Here is an 18,351-nt window from a genome sequence, read left to right as displayed (position 1 = left end):
TTCACAATATTGTGCAACCATCACCACTATCTTTATCACCCCCAAAAGGACACCCTGGACCCAGTAGCCCCTGGCAACCACCAATATGCTTTCTGTCTCTATAGATTTGCCTATTCTGGACATTTCATATACATGGGATCGTACAATATGTAATCTTGTGTATCTGGCTTCTTTCACTTAGCATAGTGTTTTCAAGGTTCATCCATGTTGTAACGTCTGTCAGAACTTCATTCCTTTTTATGACTGAATAATATTCCATGATATGGATAGGCCACATTTCATCTGTTCATTTGTTGGTGGACATTTGAATTGTTTCCACTTTGGGGGTATTAGGAATAATGCTGCTATAAATGTTTGTATGCAAGTTTTTATGTTTTCATTTCTCTGGGGTATATACCCCGAAGTGGAATTTCTGGGTTATATGGTAATATCATGTTTAACTTTTGAAGGAACCGTCAAACTGTTTTCCACAATGGCTGCACCATTTTACTTTCCCACCAGCCATGTATGAAAGTACCAATTTCTCCACATCCTCACCAGCACTTATTTTCGATGTCTTCTTTTTATTATTATAGCCATATAATAATGTGGGTGGGAAGGTATCTTATTCTGATTTTGATTTGCATTTTCCTAATGGCTAATGACATTGAGTATCTTTTCATATGCTTGTTGGCCATTTGTATATCTTCTAGGAGAAATGTCTATTCAAGTCCTTTGCCCATTTTTAAAATTTGGTTGTTTGTCTTTTTCTTGAGTTGTAAGAGTTCTTTATATATTCTGGATACTAGACCCTTACCAGATATATGATTTTCAAATATTTTCTCCCACTCTGTGGGTTGTCTTTTCACTTCTTGATAGTGTCCTTAATTTTGACAAAGTCTAATTTGTGTAATTTTTGTTTGTTGCTTGTGCTTTGGATATGACAGCTGCCGTATTTTGAGCCCAGTCCATATGCCAGGGCTCTGATAAATCCTCACAGCAATCCTACATGGTGGGAACAGTTATCCCCATTTTACAGATGAGGAAACTGAGGCTCATGGAGGTGAAGTTTCTTCCTCAAAGTCACCAGATAGAAATTGAACTGAGTCCAGAACCCTTCTCTCCTGAGCTCTTTTCCTCACACCTTCACTGTTCAAAGTGCAATCTGCCTACCAGTGAGATTATTAGAAATACACAATCCCAAGCCCCATACAAAACCAAGCGAATCAAAATCTACATTTAAAATGCTCCTTTTGTGGTTCATGTGCACATTATAGATTGAGAAGCACTCTGTACCACACTCTGTCTGCCCCAGTGGCCATAACCTTGACCATGCTCAGTTATCAAGAGAGCTAATCTCTATGAGATTCTCAAAAGTCCTGACCATGGCCAGGAGAGTGTAGGCTGCGCACATTAACTGAGCACCTACTCTGTGCCAGCCCATGAGTCATGTACAAGGAGAATACTGGGAATAAGAAAACATCACTCCTGCCCTCCAGGCATTCATAGTCAGTAGAATTCAAAATGCAAATGAGAGCTGATGATAAATTCTCAGATTTAATTGTTGCAGTATCATTCCCCCAAGGCCCTTCAGAATTTTTCTTTTTTTTTTTTTTAACAAAGAAAAAAAATTCAAACCATAGGGCAGTTGGTCTCCATGCCTCCCTGATGTTAATTTTTATCTATGTATGAAATCAGAGAGGAATTAAGCCTCAATTTGTGCTAAGGAAGACGGATGGGGAGCCGCCGCTGGCAAATTGAAACCAGTCATCAGTCGGCTTAATAAGGCAAGGAATGGGAGCAGAGAGGCCGCAAATGAGCGGCAGCTTGGGGAGGACAGGTTGCCGGCGCCCCCCACCAGGGACAGTGTCCTCCATCTCCTCAGCTCCTGAGCTATGGGGCAGTAATGCTGGCTACATTTTGAGCACCTACTCTGTGCCAGGGACAGCACCAAGCCCTCTATATGCAGCGTTTCACTGACTTACCACCACAGTTCCATAAAGAGGGTGGAATTATTATTAACATTTTACGGCGACCTAGAGGTTCAGAGAGCTTCAGTGGCTTGTCCTAGATCCACAGCAGATAAGTGGCGCTGGCCAGATTTGAACCTTCACTTTAGGATGGGGATTCAGGAGAGGTAGCTGGAGAGACTGCGTCCCAGTGCTCTGTCCGTGGTCCTGAAAGAACTACTGTACAAGACTTCTTGGTAGTATCTTTGCTGTAGGTCACAGCAGAGTCCAGAGCAGAGAAGGGAGCTATCTGCCTTTCTCATCAGTGCAGGTCCTTATGAGTCATGCAGTCATTCAGCAAACATTTAATGAGAACCAAATATCTCCTAAAAATAAGACTACCTCCCCACATTTGTGTAACTCTTCCTAGTTCACAAATCACTTTTTAATATTTATTAAATTTTTATGATAAAAGTAATATATGACTCTGGTAAAAAAAAAAATTCCAAGAAAGTGTTGAAGATTGTAGCAAATCACTTTTATATTCCTGGTCTCAATTTGATCCTTGCATATAGCTCATTGAAATAGATATAGCCGACCATTTTCTAGCTTCTTTTTTCCCACTTAAAATATAGTGAATATTTTCCTATTTTCTCAAGTTCTTTGAGAACATGGTTCTTAAAAACTATGTGAATGGCATGCATTTATTTCACCAAGCATCTGTAAGCGAACATTCATGTTCTTTCTTGTTTTTTGCTCTTAGAGGCAATCTGGCAGTGAACATCCTCATTCATACATTTTTGTGAAATTCTCTAAATCTTTTCTTAAGGTAAATTCCCAGAACCTTAATTACTAGGTCAAAGTGTTTGAACATATTTTCCGGATTTTTCATCAAATTGCCCTCCTGAAAGCCCATAGCAACTTGTATTCTAACCACTCCTGAATGAGAGTGACCATTTCCCATCACTGGAGATAGCTTTCCAGTTTATTGCTGCTTTTTATCTTGACCAATTAGGTGGATAAAGATAGAATATAGTTTAGATTTGCATTTCTTTTATTACTAGTGAGGCTGTATTATTTTAGTGCTTACTAAGTAATAAAAGTATATTTCTTCTTTTGAGAACTGCCTATTTATGTCCTTCTTAATTACCATTTTGTAATTAGGAATCAGGGCACAGCCAGCACATGGAAGAATGCTTAAACCACAGCCATTCATTCCCCACCATGGAACGCACATGGCAATGGTTCTAATCATGGAATTAGACCTCCTGTCAAACAGGATGAACCTGTCTCAGGAGGATGGGACTTTTCCCATGGTTCCTCTCTTCCCCAGCCTATTTCCTCCCATGAAGGGGTGGGGACTGGGAAAGGATGAAACCCTCACTTCCTCTCTCTCTCTGTCTCTCTCTGCAATCCTCTCACTGCCCACCCACCCCTACTCTCTGACCCCAGCCCCTTGTGGAGGGGCTGTGCACAACGCCACCATCGGCCGCGTCCTGTCCCCAAGTCACTCTGGAAATACCAATGGGAGCCAGGTCTGTATGTGGACAATTGAAGCTCCAGAGGGCCAGAAGCTGCATCTGCACTTTGAGAGACTGTCACTGCACGAGAAGGACAGGTAAAACTCTGAGGGTCCCCAGCCAGCCTCATTCCTTCCCAGAGTGTTAGAACGTGGCTTGGGATTTGGAGTATTGAAAGGACTAAAACGCTGCCTCATGGACGCCAAGAAAGGAAGAGCTGGGGAGGGTGGCAAGGATATTAGAGACCATCATCTTCGATCTCTTCCTTTTACACATAAGGAAACTAGGACATACAGAGGGGAAGGGACTTACCCTAGTCACACAGCAGGGTTGGGGGAGAGGCAAGAAGGGAATCCAGTTCCCCCACCTCGAACTGCCTCATCCCTTCTCCTGCACATCCCTTTTTGCAATTGAACAAGGAGGGAGTGTTTACTGAGCATCTGCTCTGTGCCCAATCATGTATTAGGCTCCATGGAGAACAGGAGAGAAGTAGGAAACATGGGTTCCTGGCTGTTGAGATGGAAAAACCAGACTTATGTACAAGAAGGAACTAGAGAAGATACAAGACAACATCTAACCAAGAGTATGTCCGTAGATGCTAAGTTATATGCACAGAATCCAGAATCTGAAAACTCTGAGAACTTATTCTAGAATATTCTGGAATGTTCTAGAAAATTAGGGTCTTAGCTGCTTAGACTTGCTGTCTTAGGTTGAGTTCCCTTGGAAACAGACAGAGTGACAAAGATGTGAGAGAAAGTGGTTTGTTTGGGAGCTGATCTTAGAAAGCACCAGGAAAATGAGCAGAGAAGGAAAGGGAGTAGATACAGTATGTATTAGTAAGCAGGTGACTGCAGAGACAACTGGGTCTCTATCTACTGGGGGCCTCCAGGAAGCCGTGTTGAGCAGGGCTCAGAGCATTCCTATCGGAGGGTGAGGGAGTTGGGTATTTATCCACCCCCACCATCCACTGTTGGAGGAGGCGTGCTCCTGGACACACTGACTCCCCAACACTGCCTGCCACCCTTGGAGCTGGCTGAGCTGGCTGATTCTCAGAGACTCTGGAAACCAGCCGAAAATGGGTGAGCAATGAGTGCTGAGGGGATGTGGGTAGGGCACCGACAGAATGTCAGTACCTTAGAATTCTGGAGTCTGTCCGATGTTGATCTTAGAATTATATAGTGTCCTGGCTTCTTTGAAGCTTCAAACCTAGACCATTAACCTCCAGGAAAGGATTCTGAGAGAAAATACCAGAAAACTGAATAAGTTACCCAACTCTGGAGTCTACTTCCTTCCAAGTCGTCCAGCTTTATCCTGAACAACTCCATATCAATAAATCACTGCTTTAAAGTACAGGGTGTGGGGCTTCCCTGGTGGCACGGTGGCTAAGAATCCGCCTGCCAGTGCAGGGGATATGGGTTCGAGCCCTGGTCCGGGAAGATCCCACATGCCACGGAACAACTAAGCGTGTGCACCACAACTGCTGAGCCCACGCGCTGCAACTACTGAAGGCCGCGCACCTAGAGACTGTGCTCCGCAACAAGAGAAGCCACCGTAATGAGAAGCCCACTCACCACAACAAAGAGTAGCCCCCACTCGTCACAACTACAGAAAGCCCACGCAGCAATGAAGACCCAATGCAGCCAAAAATAAATAAATAAATTTATAAAAAAAAGAAATTCTCTTCCACCTGGGAACTCTGGGAGCCAGTGTAGACACACACCCTAACCTCCCCATTCCTAGCGGCGAGAGAGCAGAGATAATTGTCCCTCATCTCCCGTCAGTTGGATGATGGCTGCTCTCAGAGTTTGTTAATTCCCTGACACACTGGCCTGTCACCTGTTCCAGTAGCTGGGGCGCTCCAGAGAAAGCCTGCAGGACAAGGAACACAAGTGCAGAGAAATGGTAAAAGCCTTGAGGAGCAAGTAAGCCCGTGTGCCACAACTACTGAGCCTGCGCTCTGGAGCCCACGAGCCACAGCTACTGAGCCTGAATGCCACTACTGAAGCCCGCATGCCTAGAGCCTGTGCTCCGCAACAAGAGAAGCCACCGCAATGAGAAGCCCGTGCACCACAACGAAGAGTAGCCCCTGCTCACCACAACTAGAGAAAGCCTGCACGCAGCAATTAAGACAATTAATTAATTAATTAATTAATTTTTAAAAAGAAGAAATGAGACCTGATCTAAACCTTGGAAAGAGATTTGATCAGGGAACCCAAAATACAGTGAGTAGGTAGAGTAGCCCAAGCAGGGAGAATAGGAGTGGGGGGTGGGCAAAGATGTAGAGGTAAATGGGGATCATCTTCTGAAGGGCTTTGGGTACCGGGCTGCTTCTATAAGCTATAGATAGCCATGGTAGGATTTTGAGTAGAGGAGAGAAATGAAGAAAGATTTTAAAGATGGTTTCCCCCCAGAATGAATTCTTTCTAAACTCCAGTCCCATAGTATGCAGCACAGAAGGTGGGTTCTCTGGTCAAACATGTTTGGGAGACAATATGTACACAGTCTCTGTCTTGGAAGGTGCTAATGCACATTAGCTGGCAAAGGCACTGACAAGTCCTGCAAGGGAAAAAATGTTTAATTTTTATTTAACCTGGCATTTCCCAAACCCATTTGACCATAGACTATGTATAGATTTTTATTACTATTTTAGACATTCTAGAGAACATAAGTAGAAAATTGCTATTTTTGGAAGATTAATTGACTAGAGATTTTGAGATCCTGAGAGTATGCTATAGAGCAGAAGGCATTGGTTCTCTGAAACAGGAGTCCTGGGGAATGGCCCCCAAGATACAGCAAAATCAGCAGGGATCAGAAGATTGTGAAGAGGCCTCTCTCCACTCTCGGAATGGCCCTTGGCCTCTACCTCAGCACCCTCCTCATCCCAGCCACAGTGGACACATAGCAAAATGAACAGACTGTGACTCTAACATTCATGCATTTTGGTGACATTAGAAATTCATATGATAACCCCTTTTTATGGGTCACAGTAAAAAAAAAAAAAACAAAATCTCAAAGGATTAAAAATGCCTGTTTATGATTCCAGAAAAATAAGTGATCCAATTTGTATACTGGTTTCTTCCCCATTTTTGCATAACTTTTTAAAAAATACCAAGGCTAGCAAAGAGCCAAGTGCCAAAGGTTGTATTTTTCTTTTTTAATAAATTTATTTATTTATTTATTTTTGGCTGTGTTGGGTCTTCGTTGCTGCGTGCAGGCTTTCTCTAGTTGCGGTGAGCGCGGGCTTTCTCTGCTCTTCCTTGCAGTGCACAGGCTTCTCATTGTGGTGGCTTCTCTTGTTGCGGAGCATGGGCCCTAGGTGCACGGGCTTCAGTAGTGTGGCACGCGGGCTCAGTAGTTGTGGCTCGCAGGCTCTAGAGCGCAGGCTCATAGTTGGGGCACATGGGCTTAGTTGCTTTGCGGCATGTGGGATCTTCCCGGACCAGGGCTCGAACTTGTGTCCTTTGCATTGGCAGGCGGATTCTTAACCACTGTGCCACCAGGGAAGTCCCCAAAGGGTTTTAATAACAGTAAAAATGAATACCAACGTTTTGTCTGATGCCTTTCATTTTTCAGGACACTTTATCTTGTATTCTCACAGTCCCCCTTTAAGATAGGTAGGAAAGACGTTGTGATCCCTCTTTTCATGGTTGTGGATACTGAGGCACAAGATGTGTTGAGACTTATGTAAGCTCAGTGGGTAGGGAACTGGGGACTAGAAATTGGGACTCCTGACTCCAGGCACGGTGGTCTTAGGAGATAAAAATCAGTGACAGAGTCTAGTAGGGGTCCAATGCTTGGTCATTTGACTTGCATACCTGCTCTGTCCTGTGCACTTTATATCCATGGTCTCTAATCCCCACACTGTGGTGTAGGTGTGCTTGTACCCATTTTACAGATGAAACAGAGGCTCAGTGGGGTGCAGTGTTTTTGTCCAAAGTCACTCAGCTCAGAAGTTAAAGTCGGAACTCTGTCTGATTATATATATATCAGTGTTTCAGGAATGATATTAGCCCAGTCATCCCAACTTCTCAATTAGTAATAATAATCAGTATCTATTAATTCGTCTGGTCATTATGTCATACCCAACACTTTCCTTAAGAGCTCAGAATCTATCCATGAGTCTGGGACAAGCATTGTACAGAAAGGGAGACAAATTTGAATAGATGAAGCAGAGTGTCTGGGCGAGTATGGGGTGAAATCGGGCTGTGAGTCTGGGATTAAGGCCCCGGAGGGGGTGGTCACAGCACACACCTCCCACTGCTGTGCATCAGCGGCCTCAGAAGACCTCATATTGGCTCTTGTCTCGTTCCCCACTGCCAGGATGATGGTCTACAGTGGGCTGACCAACAAGTCCGCTCTTCTCTATGACTCCCTCCAAACCGAGAATGTCCCCTTTGAGGGCCTGCTGAGTGACGGCCACACCATCTGCATCGAATTCACGTCTGACCAGGGGCGGGTGGCCTCAGCCTTCAACATCCGGTTCGAGGGTGAGGGTCTCAGAGGCTGCCCTGTCTCCTGGGGTGGCAGCGTGGGAGCGGGGGAAGCATGGCGGGGCCGGGTCATGGGAGGTAGAAATCTGACCTGCAAAGGACTGGGGAGAAGCCATAGCTAGAGTGACTCTTGGACTTCCAAAGGCCGCCTCTGCGGGGTTGGGAGAGCAGAGGTTCTTGTTCCCATTTTAGATGTGAAAATAATGAGGCCCGAGAAGCCAAGTGAATGGCCTAAGGGCCCTCAGCAGGTCAGTGGGAACTGGAATGTGGGGTCTGGTACCCGTTTCCCTTGGGGCTTCCCTGAACAGCAAAAGGGGCCCCTGCTTCTGAGACACAGCCCTGTGAGCCACCCCTGACTCATTTGAGTGGCTGCCCTCTTTTGTGTCCTGGCCCCAGCCTTTGAGAAAGGCCACTGCTATGAGCCCTACATTCAGAACGGGAACTTCACCACGTCCGACCCAACCTATAACATCGGAACCATAGTGGAGTTTACCTGCGACCCCGGCCACTCCCTGGAGCAGGGCCCGGCCATCATTGAGTGCATCAACGTGCGGGACCCATACTGGAACGACACGGAGCCCCTGTGCAGAGGTGAGTGGGTCACAGCCCTCCTCCCAGGGCACCCCAGAGCCCTCCACCCCTTCAGATGAAAGGCCCAGCTTATATACCGATTTTAGGATTAGAATCCTTTCTGGAGCTCACCCTCCTTTGGGTCAGGTTTGCTGCTGGTCCTTGAGAAAATCACAAAATGGATAAAATTGAAAAGTTGCCTCTTCCTCCAGGCACAAGGCCCCATCATGCACAGCTTGGTGAGAAGATTGCTGCATGGATTTCAGCTCCTACCTGTGCTATGCAGACATGTGCAGTGCACAACCCGCCCAACAGCACATGGCAGCCCTGAGTCTAATTAATGATAATGATAGTAACAGTTGTTAATAGGAGTGCAAAAAACTGTGTTGCAGGCATTCTGTGCCTTATCTGACTTAATCCTCACTACAACCCTGTGAGGTGCATATTATTATTGATCCCGTGTACAGATGAGGAAACAAGCTGTGACGTGACATGCTTCAGAACACACTGAGGGTAATTGGCAGAGGTGGGAATGGAACTCAGGTCTCTCTGCTCTCGGAGACCTGTGCCCTGAGCCCCTTTAGACAATGTCAGCTGTGTGGAATCCTCATCTACAGGGACTCCCAGTGCCCTGCCCTCCCCTATTTCTCCATGTTCAAGGCCACTGAGCCACCCCAAGCCTGGACCCATGTGGGGAATGTGGAGTAATGAACAGAGCTCTGGCTCCTGGCAGCCGCCACCTGGATGGTGGTTGGCGTGAAATCACAGCCTTGCCGTGGTGAGGGATTGACCCCTGTATTAAATGTGCTGGTTTAACAGAGCGGAATTTACTGGTGCTTTGGCCTCTGCCACACTGAGAATTTTCCAAAGCGGTAAACACAGAGTGAAATTTAAAGGGCCAGGCGCCAGGTGCAGCCACATCTCCGCTTCCAGTTCAGAGCCAGGGCGTTCCACAGTAACGTTAAGAATTACTGAACGCTTACCTTGTGCCAGGCGCCGTGCTGTGTTTGACATCCATGAGCTCACTTAAGCCTCAGAATAACCCAGTGAAGTCAGCACTGGTCTTTCTCCCTGCTCTACAGAGGGAGGCATCTGAGGCTCCAGGAACTTATTACATGCCTTGTCACAGAGCCTTTGGTGGCAGAGGCAAGGCTCGAACCAGGTCCATCTGACTAGAATGTACCATCTCTAGTCACTATTCACCCTGCTCAAGGGGAGGGCTATTAAGGATGCACTTGAAACTTTGAACTCCGTCCTTCGTCCTGAAAGAACTACAGTCATCCTTCAGTATCCACAGGGGACAGGTTCCAGGGCACACCCCCCCGCGCCCCCAATACCAAAATCCGTGGATGTTCAAGCCCCTTATATAAAAGGGCGCACCCTCTCATATACTTTAAATCATCTCTAGATTACTTATAATTCCTAATACAGTGTAAATACTATGTAAATGTTGTAAATACAATGTAAATGCTATGGGAGTGTCCTAAATGCCATGTTAACGCTCTGTGAATAGTTGCCAGTGAGTGGCAAATTCAAGTTTTGCTTTTTGAAACTTTCTGGAATTTTTTTTCAAATATTTCTGATCCCCTGTCAGTTGAATCCATGGATGCAGAACCCACAGTACAATGTCCTTGCCCCACCTTTGCCAAATTTCAGCTAAAGGAGGCAGGTGGCCAGTCCTAATTTAATCATTCCGCACACATGTATGGACTGTCTGACTTCATAGACCACACTCTTAACTGTTACACCATATCTGCTTCCTTATGAATAATGTGTGTGTGTGTCTGTGTCTTTACAGCCATGTGTGGTGGGGAGCTCTCTGCCGTGGCCGGGGTGGTGCTGTCCCCAAACTGGCCAGAGCCCTACGTGGAAGGTGAAGATTGTGTCTGGAAGATCCACGTAGGGGAGGAGAAACGGATCTTCTTAGATATCCAGTTGTGAGTGTTTATGATGGGTGGACCCCCCAGGCCAGCCAGTTCGGGAAGAAATTGCTCCTGCTTTATTGTTTCAACCAATTTAATTAAGCATCTACTGCGTGTCAGGGACTGTGCAAAGAACTGGGGTCCCTCTGGTGAGGAAATGACAACATCATACACACCCAGAAGGAGTTCCTATCCTCAGGAAAGTCAGTTGCCTAAGGAAACAGGCACTAAGTGAGGAATTGCATTGATGTAGCTTTGTTAAGCGCTGTAAGGAAAGGTGCCTGATGCCATGAGATTCTATAACGGGGATTTGATACAAAGAGGAAGGTCAGAAAAGCCTTCCCTGAGGATCTGACAAAGCTCAGAAATAAAGGATGAATTGGAGTGAATTCATCCAAGAAGGAACAGAGTATGCAGAGGCACTGTGGCAAGAGCAGGCACAGCATTTTCAGAGGACCAAATGGCTAGTATGGTCAGGAGGAGGAGAGAAATATAACATGTACACTTTGTACCACAGTAGTTTATTTTCCTATCTGTCTCTCTTAGCTAGACCAGAAGGTCCTTGCAGTCAGGACCTGGTCTGATTTATCTCTGTTTCAGGGTCTAACACAGAGCCTGACACACAGTAGATGCTCAGAAAATGATTGCTGAATGAAGAAATGCTGTCATGAATGGACTTACCTGGCTGTGTGGCTGTTTCCAATATTCAGTGGGGGTACCTATTAGATGCTCCATCCAGAACTTTCCCTAACTCCCCAGGAGTCAGGAGAAGGGGACAGAGACACACAGTGGTGGCTAGAAAAGCAGAAGAAAGGGCTGTCCAGCAGACCCAGACATGTGGCTGGGACAGTGGGGGGGATGCCAAGTTTGGAAGAGCCTCTCTGGATGCAGCCTGGGGGTCAGCTCTCCCCTCAAGCCTGAAGTAGAAACCCACTTGTCTGAGAAGCATGACTTGGGTGCTCCTTGGCTTTGCAGAGGAGCCTGGTGAGAGGGAAATTATTTGCAAGATTTTGTGCCAGTACCATACTGTTTTGATTACTATAGCTTCGCAGTATAGTCTGAAGTCAGGAATTGTGATCCCTCTAGCTCCATTCTTCTTTCTTAAGATTGTTTTGGCTATTCGGGGCCTTTTGTGTTTCCACACAAATTTAAAAATTTTTTGTTCCAGTTCTGTGAAAAATGCCATTGGTAATTTGATAGGGATTGCATTGAATATGTAATTGCCTTGGGTAGTATAGTCATTTTAACAATATTGATTCTTCCAATCCAAGAACACAAGTATATCTTTCCATCTGTTTGTGTCATCTTCAGTTTCTTTCATCAATGGCTTATAGTTTTCCGACTACAGATATTTTGCCTCCTTAGGTAGGTTGATTTCTAGGTATCTTATTCTTTTTGATGCAGCGGTAAATGGGATTGTTTCTTTAATTTCTCTTCCTGATATTCTGTTGTTAGTGTATAGAAATGCAACAGATTTCTGCATACTAATTTCATATCCTGCAACTTTACTGAATTCATTGATGAGCTCTAGTAGTTTTCTGGTGTTAGAAAACCCCATTCTAAAGCTCCTTCCTCCAGGAAGCCTTCCGTGGCTCCCCACTGCCCTCATGACAAATATAAATTTATGGTCCCAGTTGATGAGCACCCCACCACCAGAAATTGCTGGGCAAACCACCTCAGTCTTCAGCCAGGAGAAGAGGAAATCAACTCCTGATATCCTGGCTTCTGCTGAAGGTCCTCCAGCTCCATGCCCCAAGACATGGTCTATGGTCCCCTCCCTTCTGCCCAGCTCAGCATCCTCTCCTCACAGCATGCATCCCTTACGGGTGGTTTTGCTTCACCGAGACTGACCCACATCTCCCCTTGGTGTCAGAGGCCTGGAAGAGGAAACAGGAAAATGGGAACCCTGCTTTCATGCCTTCCAGGCACCAAATATTCAATTAACCTTCATCTCAACATGGGATGGGGTTTTATTTCCACTACAAAGCACACGATGCAGCAGCCCATCCAGGAAACTGGAGCATTTAAGCAGAAATACTTCCCCAAAGCCAGGCCACCACCAGCATTAGCATCAGAAAAGGAACCCTTGCAGGGGGCACTTTCTTCTGATCATCTTGGCGACTCTAGATGTGAGTGTTGGCTAGGAGGGAGGACCCCTGGGTTCCCTCCTCTGTGCCCTGACAGTGATCCCTGAGCAACCCTGGACCTGTCACGCAGCCTCTCTGGGCTTCACACTCCTTCTCTGCAAAGGGACGGGTTGCCTTGAACAGAGAGGATGCAAACGCTGACTCCTGCAGGGTCAGGCAAGTATCATAAAATGGGAATTGGGGCTGTGTGAGATAATGTAGAGCTGGGGGAACTGTGGTGAAGTGGCAACTACATCCCCACCTAACATCATTTAAATTCAAATTTTTAAAAAATTTATTTTATTAAAGTATAGTTGATTTACAATGTTAGTTTCTGGCATACAGCAAAGTGATTCTGTTATATATACATATATATACATATATATACATATATATATATATATATATATATATACACACACACACACACATATACATGTATATGTATGTATACATATGTATATACATATGTATACATGCACATAGGTGTGCATGTATCTTTTCGAATTATAGTTTTGTCTGGATATATGCCCAGGAGTAGGATTGCTGGATCATATGGCAACTCTATTTTTAGTTTTTTTGAGGAACCTCCATATTGTTCTCCATAGTGGCTGTATCAATTTACATTTCCACCAATAGTGTAGGAGAGTTCCCTTTTCTCCACACCCTCTCCAGCGTTTGTTATTTGTAGATTTTTTAATGATGGCCATTCTGACCGGTGTGAGAGGTGGTAACTCATTGTAGTTTTTTTTTTTTAGTTTCTTTCTTTTTTTTTTTTTTTTTTGGCTGCATTGGGTCTTTGTTGCCGCATGAGGGCTTTCTCTAGTTGCAGTGAGCGGGGGCTACTCTTTGTTGCTGCGCACTGGCTTCTCGTTGTGGTGGCTTCTCTTGCTGTGGAGCACGGGCTCTAGGCACACGGGCTTCAGTAGTTGTGGTGGCACGTGGGCTCCGTAGCTGTGGCTCATGGGCTCTAGAGCGCAGGCTCAGCAGTTGTGGCACACGAGCTTAGTTGCTCCGCAGCATGTGGGATCTTCCCCGACCAGGGCTCGAACCCATGTCCCCTGCCTTGGCAGGCGGATTCTTAACCACTATGCCACCCGGGAAGTCCCTCATTGTAGTTTTGATTTGCGTTTCTCTAACATAAATTCAATTTGTTAAAATAATGCCCCCTCCCGTCCAAAAGGTATCTGCTGGTCAGATTCAGACTTGAGGGACCACAAGTCTATATCCTTTCTCATGGAGGTGATAAAGCAAGCCATTCTCATCATTGAGTACTCACTGTTTGCAAGGTTCTTTCCAAGCGTTAATTAATTTGCTCCTCAGAGTTACCCTAGAAGGAAGATGCAGCTACTATATTCAGCTTATTTCCACCTGCCTTCTTACCTCTTACTTGGATGTCCAAGAGGCATCTCCAGCAACGTGTCCCCAAACTTAAACCCTTGATTCTCTTTCTCCAAACCTATTTCACCTCATCTTCCCATCTCAGAAAGGAGTCACCCATCCTGCCTGCTGCTCAGACCCAAAAGATGTGGAGTTATTCTAGAGCAGGAGAACACTGGTCAGGGTTCCACAACGGCTTTTCTTGACAAGTGGGGTGGGGAGCAACTTCCTGATTTGCAACATTTGCCAATTTCCATGGTGTAAATACTCCCACTGTGACCAATATCAAGCAACCAACACAAAGCCAACAGGGTCACCAAATGCCTGGACATTTAACAGTCAGCCCATATGGCCCAGTAGGAGCCACCGGCTCCAGCACACTCCCTGTGAACAGGATTCTTCTGTTTCTCCTACACCTGTACCCAGGGCCTCAGTACATCCCGTTGATTCTACTCAAGACTTAAATCTGCCTGGAGTTGAAGCATCTCTGACACCCCCACTGCCACCACCACCGTGGTCTAAGCCACTGCTGTCTTGTCCTCACTTGTCTCCCTGCTCCTGCTTTTGTCCCATTGGGGGCTGTTTTTAACCCAGCACCCTGAGTGATCACATCATGCTCTGCCTCAAACCCTGCAATAGCTCCTCATTCTTTTCAGAGTAAAAGCTGAAGTTCTTACAAAAGCCCTATGTGATCTCACCCTGGTTATGGCTCCTGCTTCACTTTTTTCCACTCTCCCCCTTGGTCTCTCCTTTTGGCCACACCGGCCTCCTTGCTGTTCTGTAAACATACCTCAGGGCCTTTGCACTGGCTGTCTCCTACCACCACCCCCTGACCCTGCCCTGGAATGCTCTGCCCTGAATATCCATATAGCTCACTCCCTAACTTCCTGCAGGTCTCTGCTCCCATATTGCCTCCTCTGAGATGTCCCTCAACACCCTTATCTAAGTTAGCAGGGGGCTTCCCTGGTGGCGCAGTGGTTAAGAATCTGCCTGCCAATGCAGGGGACACAGGTTCGAGCCCTGGGCCGGGAAGATCCCACATGCCGCGGAGCAACTAAGCCTGTGTGCAACAACTACGGAGCCTGCGCTCTAGAGCGCCACAACTGCTGAATCCCGCATGCCACCACTACTGAAGCCCGTGCGCCTAGAGCCCATGCTCTGCAACAAGAGGAGCCACCGCAATGAGAAGCCCGTGCACCGCAACGAAGAGTAGCCCCCACAAGCCGGCAAGCAGCAACGAAGACCCAACGCAGCCAAATAAATAAATAAATGAAGTAGCAGGACGTGGAGAAAAAGCTTTCCTGAGAAAGCAACTTTTCTAAGTGGGCGGTTCTCAACCAGGGATGATTTTACGTGGAGAAAAAGCTTTCCTGAGAAAGCAACTTTTCTAAGTGGGCGGTTCTCAACCAGGGCTGATTTTGCCCCGCCCGCCCCCCCACCCCCACCCCGGGACACTTAGCAATGTCTGGAGGCATTTCTGGTTGTCATAATTGGTATGTGTTGGGAGGGGGCAGATGCTACTGGCATCTAGTGGGGAGAGGCCAGGGATGCTGCTGAACATCCTGCAATGCACAGGGCTGCCCCCACCAAAGAATTAGCGGACCCCAAATGTCAATAGTGCTACAGCAGAAAAACCCTGATCTATGCTGAGCTGAGACCAAAGGACGGATAGAAGATGAGCCAAGATGGAGGGAACAGTGTTCCAGCCAAAAGGAACAGCACGTGCTAAGGTCCAGAAGCAGGAAAGCGTGACTCTCTTGTTATTTGTCTGTAATATGGAATATATGCTGAGCATTTAACGCATCCCAGGCGTTCACATCCCAGGCACCTTCACAACAAGCACATGCAGTGGGTCCTCCTATTATCTCCATTTTACAGAGGAGTAAAGTGACGCTTACAGAGTAGAACAGTGACTGTGATCACGTGGCTGGGATTCCAGCTCTGCTTGCCCTGTCTCCAGGGTCTCTGTTCTTCACCAGCTCATGAGAGGAGCTAGAGGAAGCCCTGTGTGTCTGGAGCTCAGATACAGGAGGCGTGGCATCAACAAGGAAGCAGTGGGATCAGGCAGGGCCTTGAAGGCCACATCAGGGAGTCTGGACTTGCCCAAACTCGGCAGCAGGGGAAGGGGTTTAGGAGCTCGCAGGCTTAAGCCTTTGCAGAAGGGAGCTGAACGCTTCGGTCCCAGCCCGAGGCTCCCCGGCAAACCCTGGCTCACGCTTGCCAGAGCGGCATCTGGACCCGGCACCCCCTTCCTCCCACTGAGGGAGTGAAAATAGCGCCTCACCAGCGAAGAATGCATGAGGCCCAGGAGCTGCTGGGTTTAATTTATCTTGCTCGGTTTCCGCTGACAGTTTTAGTAAACCAATTTGGGTTTGATAGTAAAAATAATTCCGTCCTCGGGGCCCCTCACGTGGCTTAAGTGTTTGCAGTTGTTATTTATCACATCGGCGAAGGGGAAGGAGTTTGCACTGCTGACCGAGCTGGATAGGTGGCCCATAGTAGGTGCTGGAATGTTTGCTGAGTCATGAGGATATCAGCCAGAGTGTGCCAGGCGAGAGGGGACTTTTCTCCCCCTCATCCACTGGGCAGGTCTGTGGTGTTGTGGGTGTTAGGATAACAGTTCTAATTAGCCATCGTTTATGAAAGACCTACTGTGTTCTAGGCCCTGAGCTGCATCGTTTATACCCATGAGCAATAATGAACATGAACATTATTACGTAGAGATAATAATTACCTAAATTAGCGCTAATGTGAGTAGAGATAATTACAGAGGGGTAATTACCCAAATTTAGAGATAATGTATGCAAAGCACATCACGTGAGGTCTGGCACCTAGTTGGCGCTTCGTAAATGAAGACTACAATTGCCAGGAATCCTCGTGAGGCAGCTGTTACCATCACCGCTTTATGGATTTGGAAATGACAGCACAGAAAAGTGAATCAGCTTCCTCAGGTCACACAGCTAATGAAGGACAGAGCCAGGGTTTGTGCACACACTGTAACGTCTACTTTCATTGACTTGAACAGCCTTTGGGGGCACCAGCTATATGTCTCAGTGATGAAGCAGGAAGGCTCCCAGGCCTCCAGCAACTCAAAGGTCAGGAAGGGAAGTAGGGCCATAAACAACCTGGCGAGATGCAGGCAAAGTGCTGTGGCTGAAGGAGTGGGGGGCGGGGGCAGTATGGGGCACTGGATTTATCTCTGCGCATTGTGGAAATGTCACAGAGAGGGTGACATCCAAGCAGGATTCTGAAGAGTGTCCATTGGTCAAACTGTAATGGGGGAATGGCATTCCCCGAGGGGCCCTTGTGAGCAAAGAACTCAAGCAGTGTTATAGTGACCAATAAGCACCCAGTGGATGCCCTGAATTGCAGCATTAATTAGAACCCTCTGCCTTGTGTTGTCAGTATTACAGATAAGAAGGGGTGGGTGCATAAGGTGAGTCAGGAGCCCCCAGGCTAAACCTCCTTCACACCCCAAATGCCTAGTCCCTAATCCACCATGTACCTCCCAGCTCCATCAGGAATCTGCTGCTTCCCCTAAAATGCAACCAAGCCTGAATCTTTTACATCCTTAAGGATTTCTTAAATCTCTCTTCTCTCTTACTCTTGCTCTCTCAAAGTGTAAAACATAGAAAGGAGAGTAAAAGAACTAAGGAATGGTTGGAGAAGACATTCTAGAATGGAAGAGCTGGGAGGGGCCCAGAGAGGGGAGGTAACTTGCCCAGCATCACACAGCAAGTCAGAGTTAGGACCTGAAAGACAGCTTGAGTGTGGCCACAAGAGCCGAGCCCAGGGGCCAACCTTGAAGATGCCACATGCCAGAAGAGACACGAAGGTTCTAGAGTCAAAAAAGTGTTGCCTTTAAAGCCTGACTGTACTTCTTACTGGCTCTGCGGCCTCAGGCAAATGACTGAAGGTGGTGATCCCTGCCTCACAATGGGATGTTTTGTTTACTTTATCCCCAGGACCTGGCATACAGTAAGTGCTCAATAAATATTTGTTGAATGAAAGAGAGAGAGAGATGGTGAGTGTGTATGTTAATTAACCAACACATAAAGTTCTTAGGAAGGTTTCTGGCATAAAATAGGCAAATAATCATCCCTACTATATGCCAGATTTTCAGCTAAACATTTGGCAGGAATTATTACATGAATGATAATGACAGTTATCAGCAGCATCAAAATCATTGTCTAAATTCATTGAGCGCTTAATGTTTGCCAGTCACTAAGTGCTTTCCCCATGTAAAGTCATTTAACTCTCACCAAGAAACCTATGTGATAACATTATGATTACCCCCATTTCACAGATGGGAAAACAGGCTCAGAGAGGTGAAGTCACTTGCTCAAGGTCACACAGCTAGAAAGAGGCCAAGTCAGGATTTGAACACAGATCTCTGAGGCCAAAGCCGGTGTTAT

General features: G+C 46.5%; 1 protein-coding gene across 1 annotated transcript in view; it reads left to right on the top strand.

The window, feature by feature from the left end:
• SEZ6L (seizure related 6 homolog like) overlaps positions 1-18,351 on the top strand; it is an 82,420-nt gene that overhangs the window by 13,782 nt on the left and 50,287 nt on the right. Inside the window, exons 7-10 of the mRNA XM_068562428.1 lie at positions 3,381-3,546; positions 7,769-7,935; positions 8,335-8,529; positions 10,307-10,445. Of these exons, the coding sequence (XP_068418529.1) occupies positions 3,381-3,546; positions 7,769-7,935; positions 8,335-8,529; positions 10,307-10,445 (667 nt within the window). The remainder of the gene's footprint in view (positions 1-3,380; positions 3,547-7,768; positions 7,936-8,334; positions 8,530-10,306; positions 10,446-18,351) is intronic.

The sequence above is a fragment of the Eschrichtius robustus genome, chromosome 14 (genome assembly GCF_028021215.1).
Source record: "Eschrichtius robustus isolate mEscRob2 chromosome 14, mEscRob2.pri, whole genome shotgun sequence".
NCBI classification, from domain to species: domain Eukaryota; kingdom Metazoa; phylum Chordata; class Mammalia; order Artiodactyla; family Eschrichtiidae; genus Eschrichtius; species Eschrichtius robustus.
This window is presented reverse-complemented; position numbering and strand designations above follow the sequence as displayed.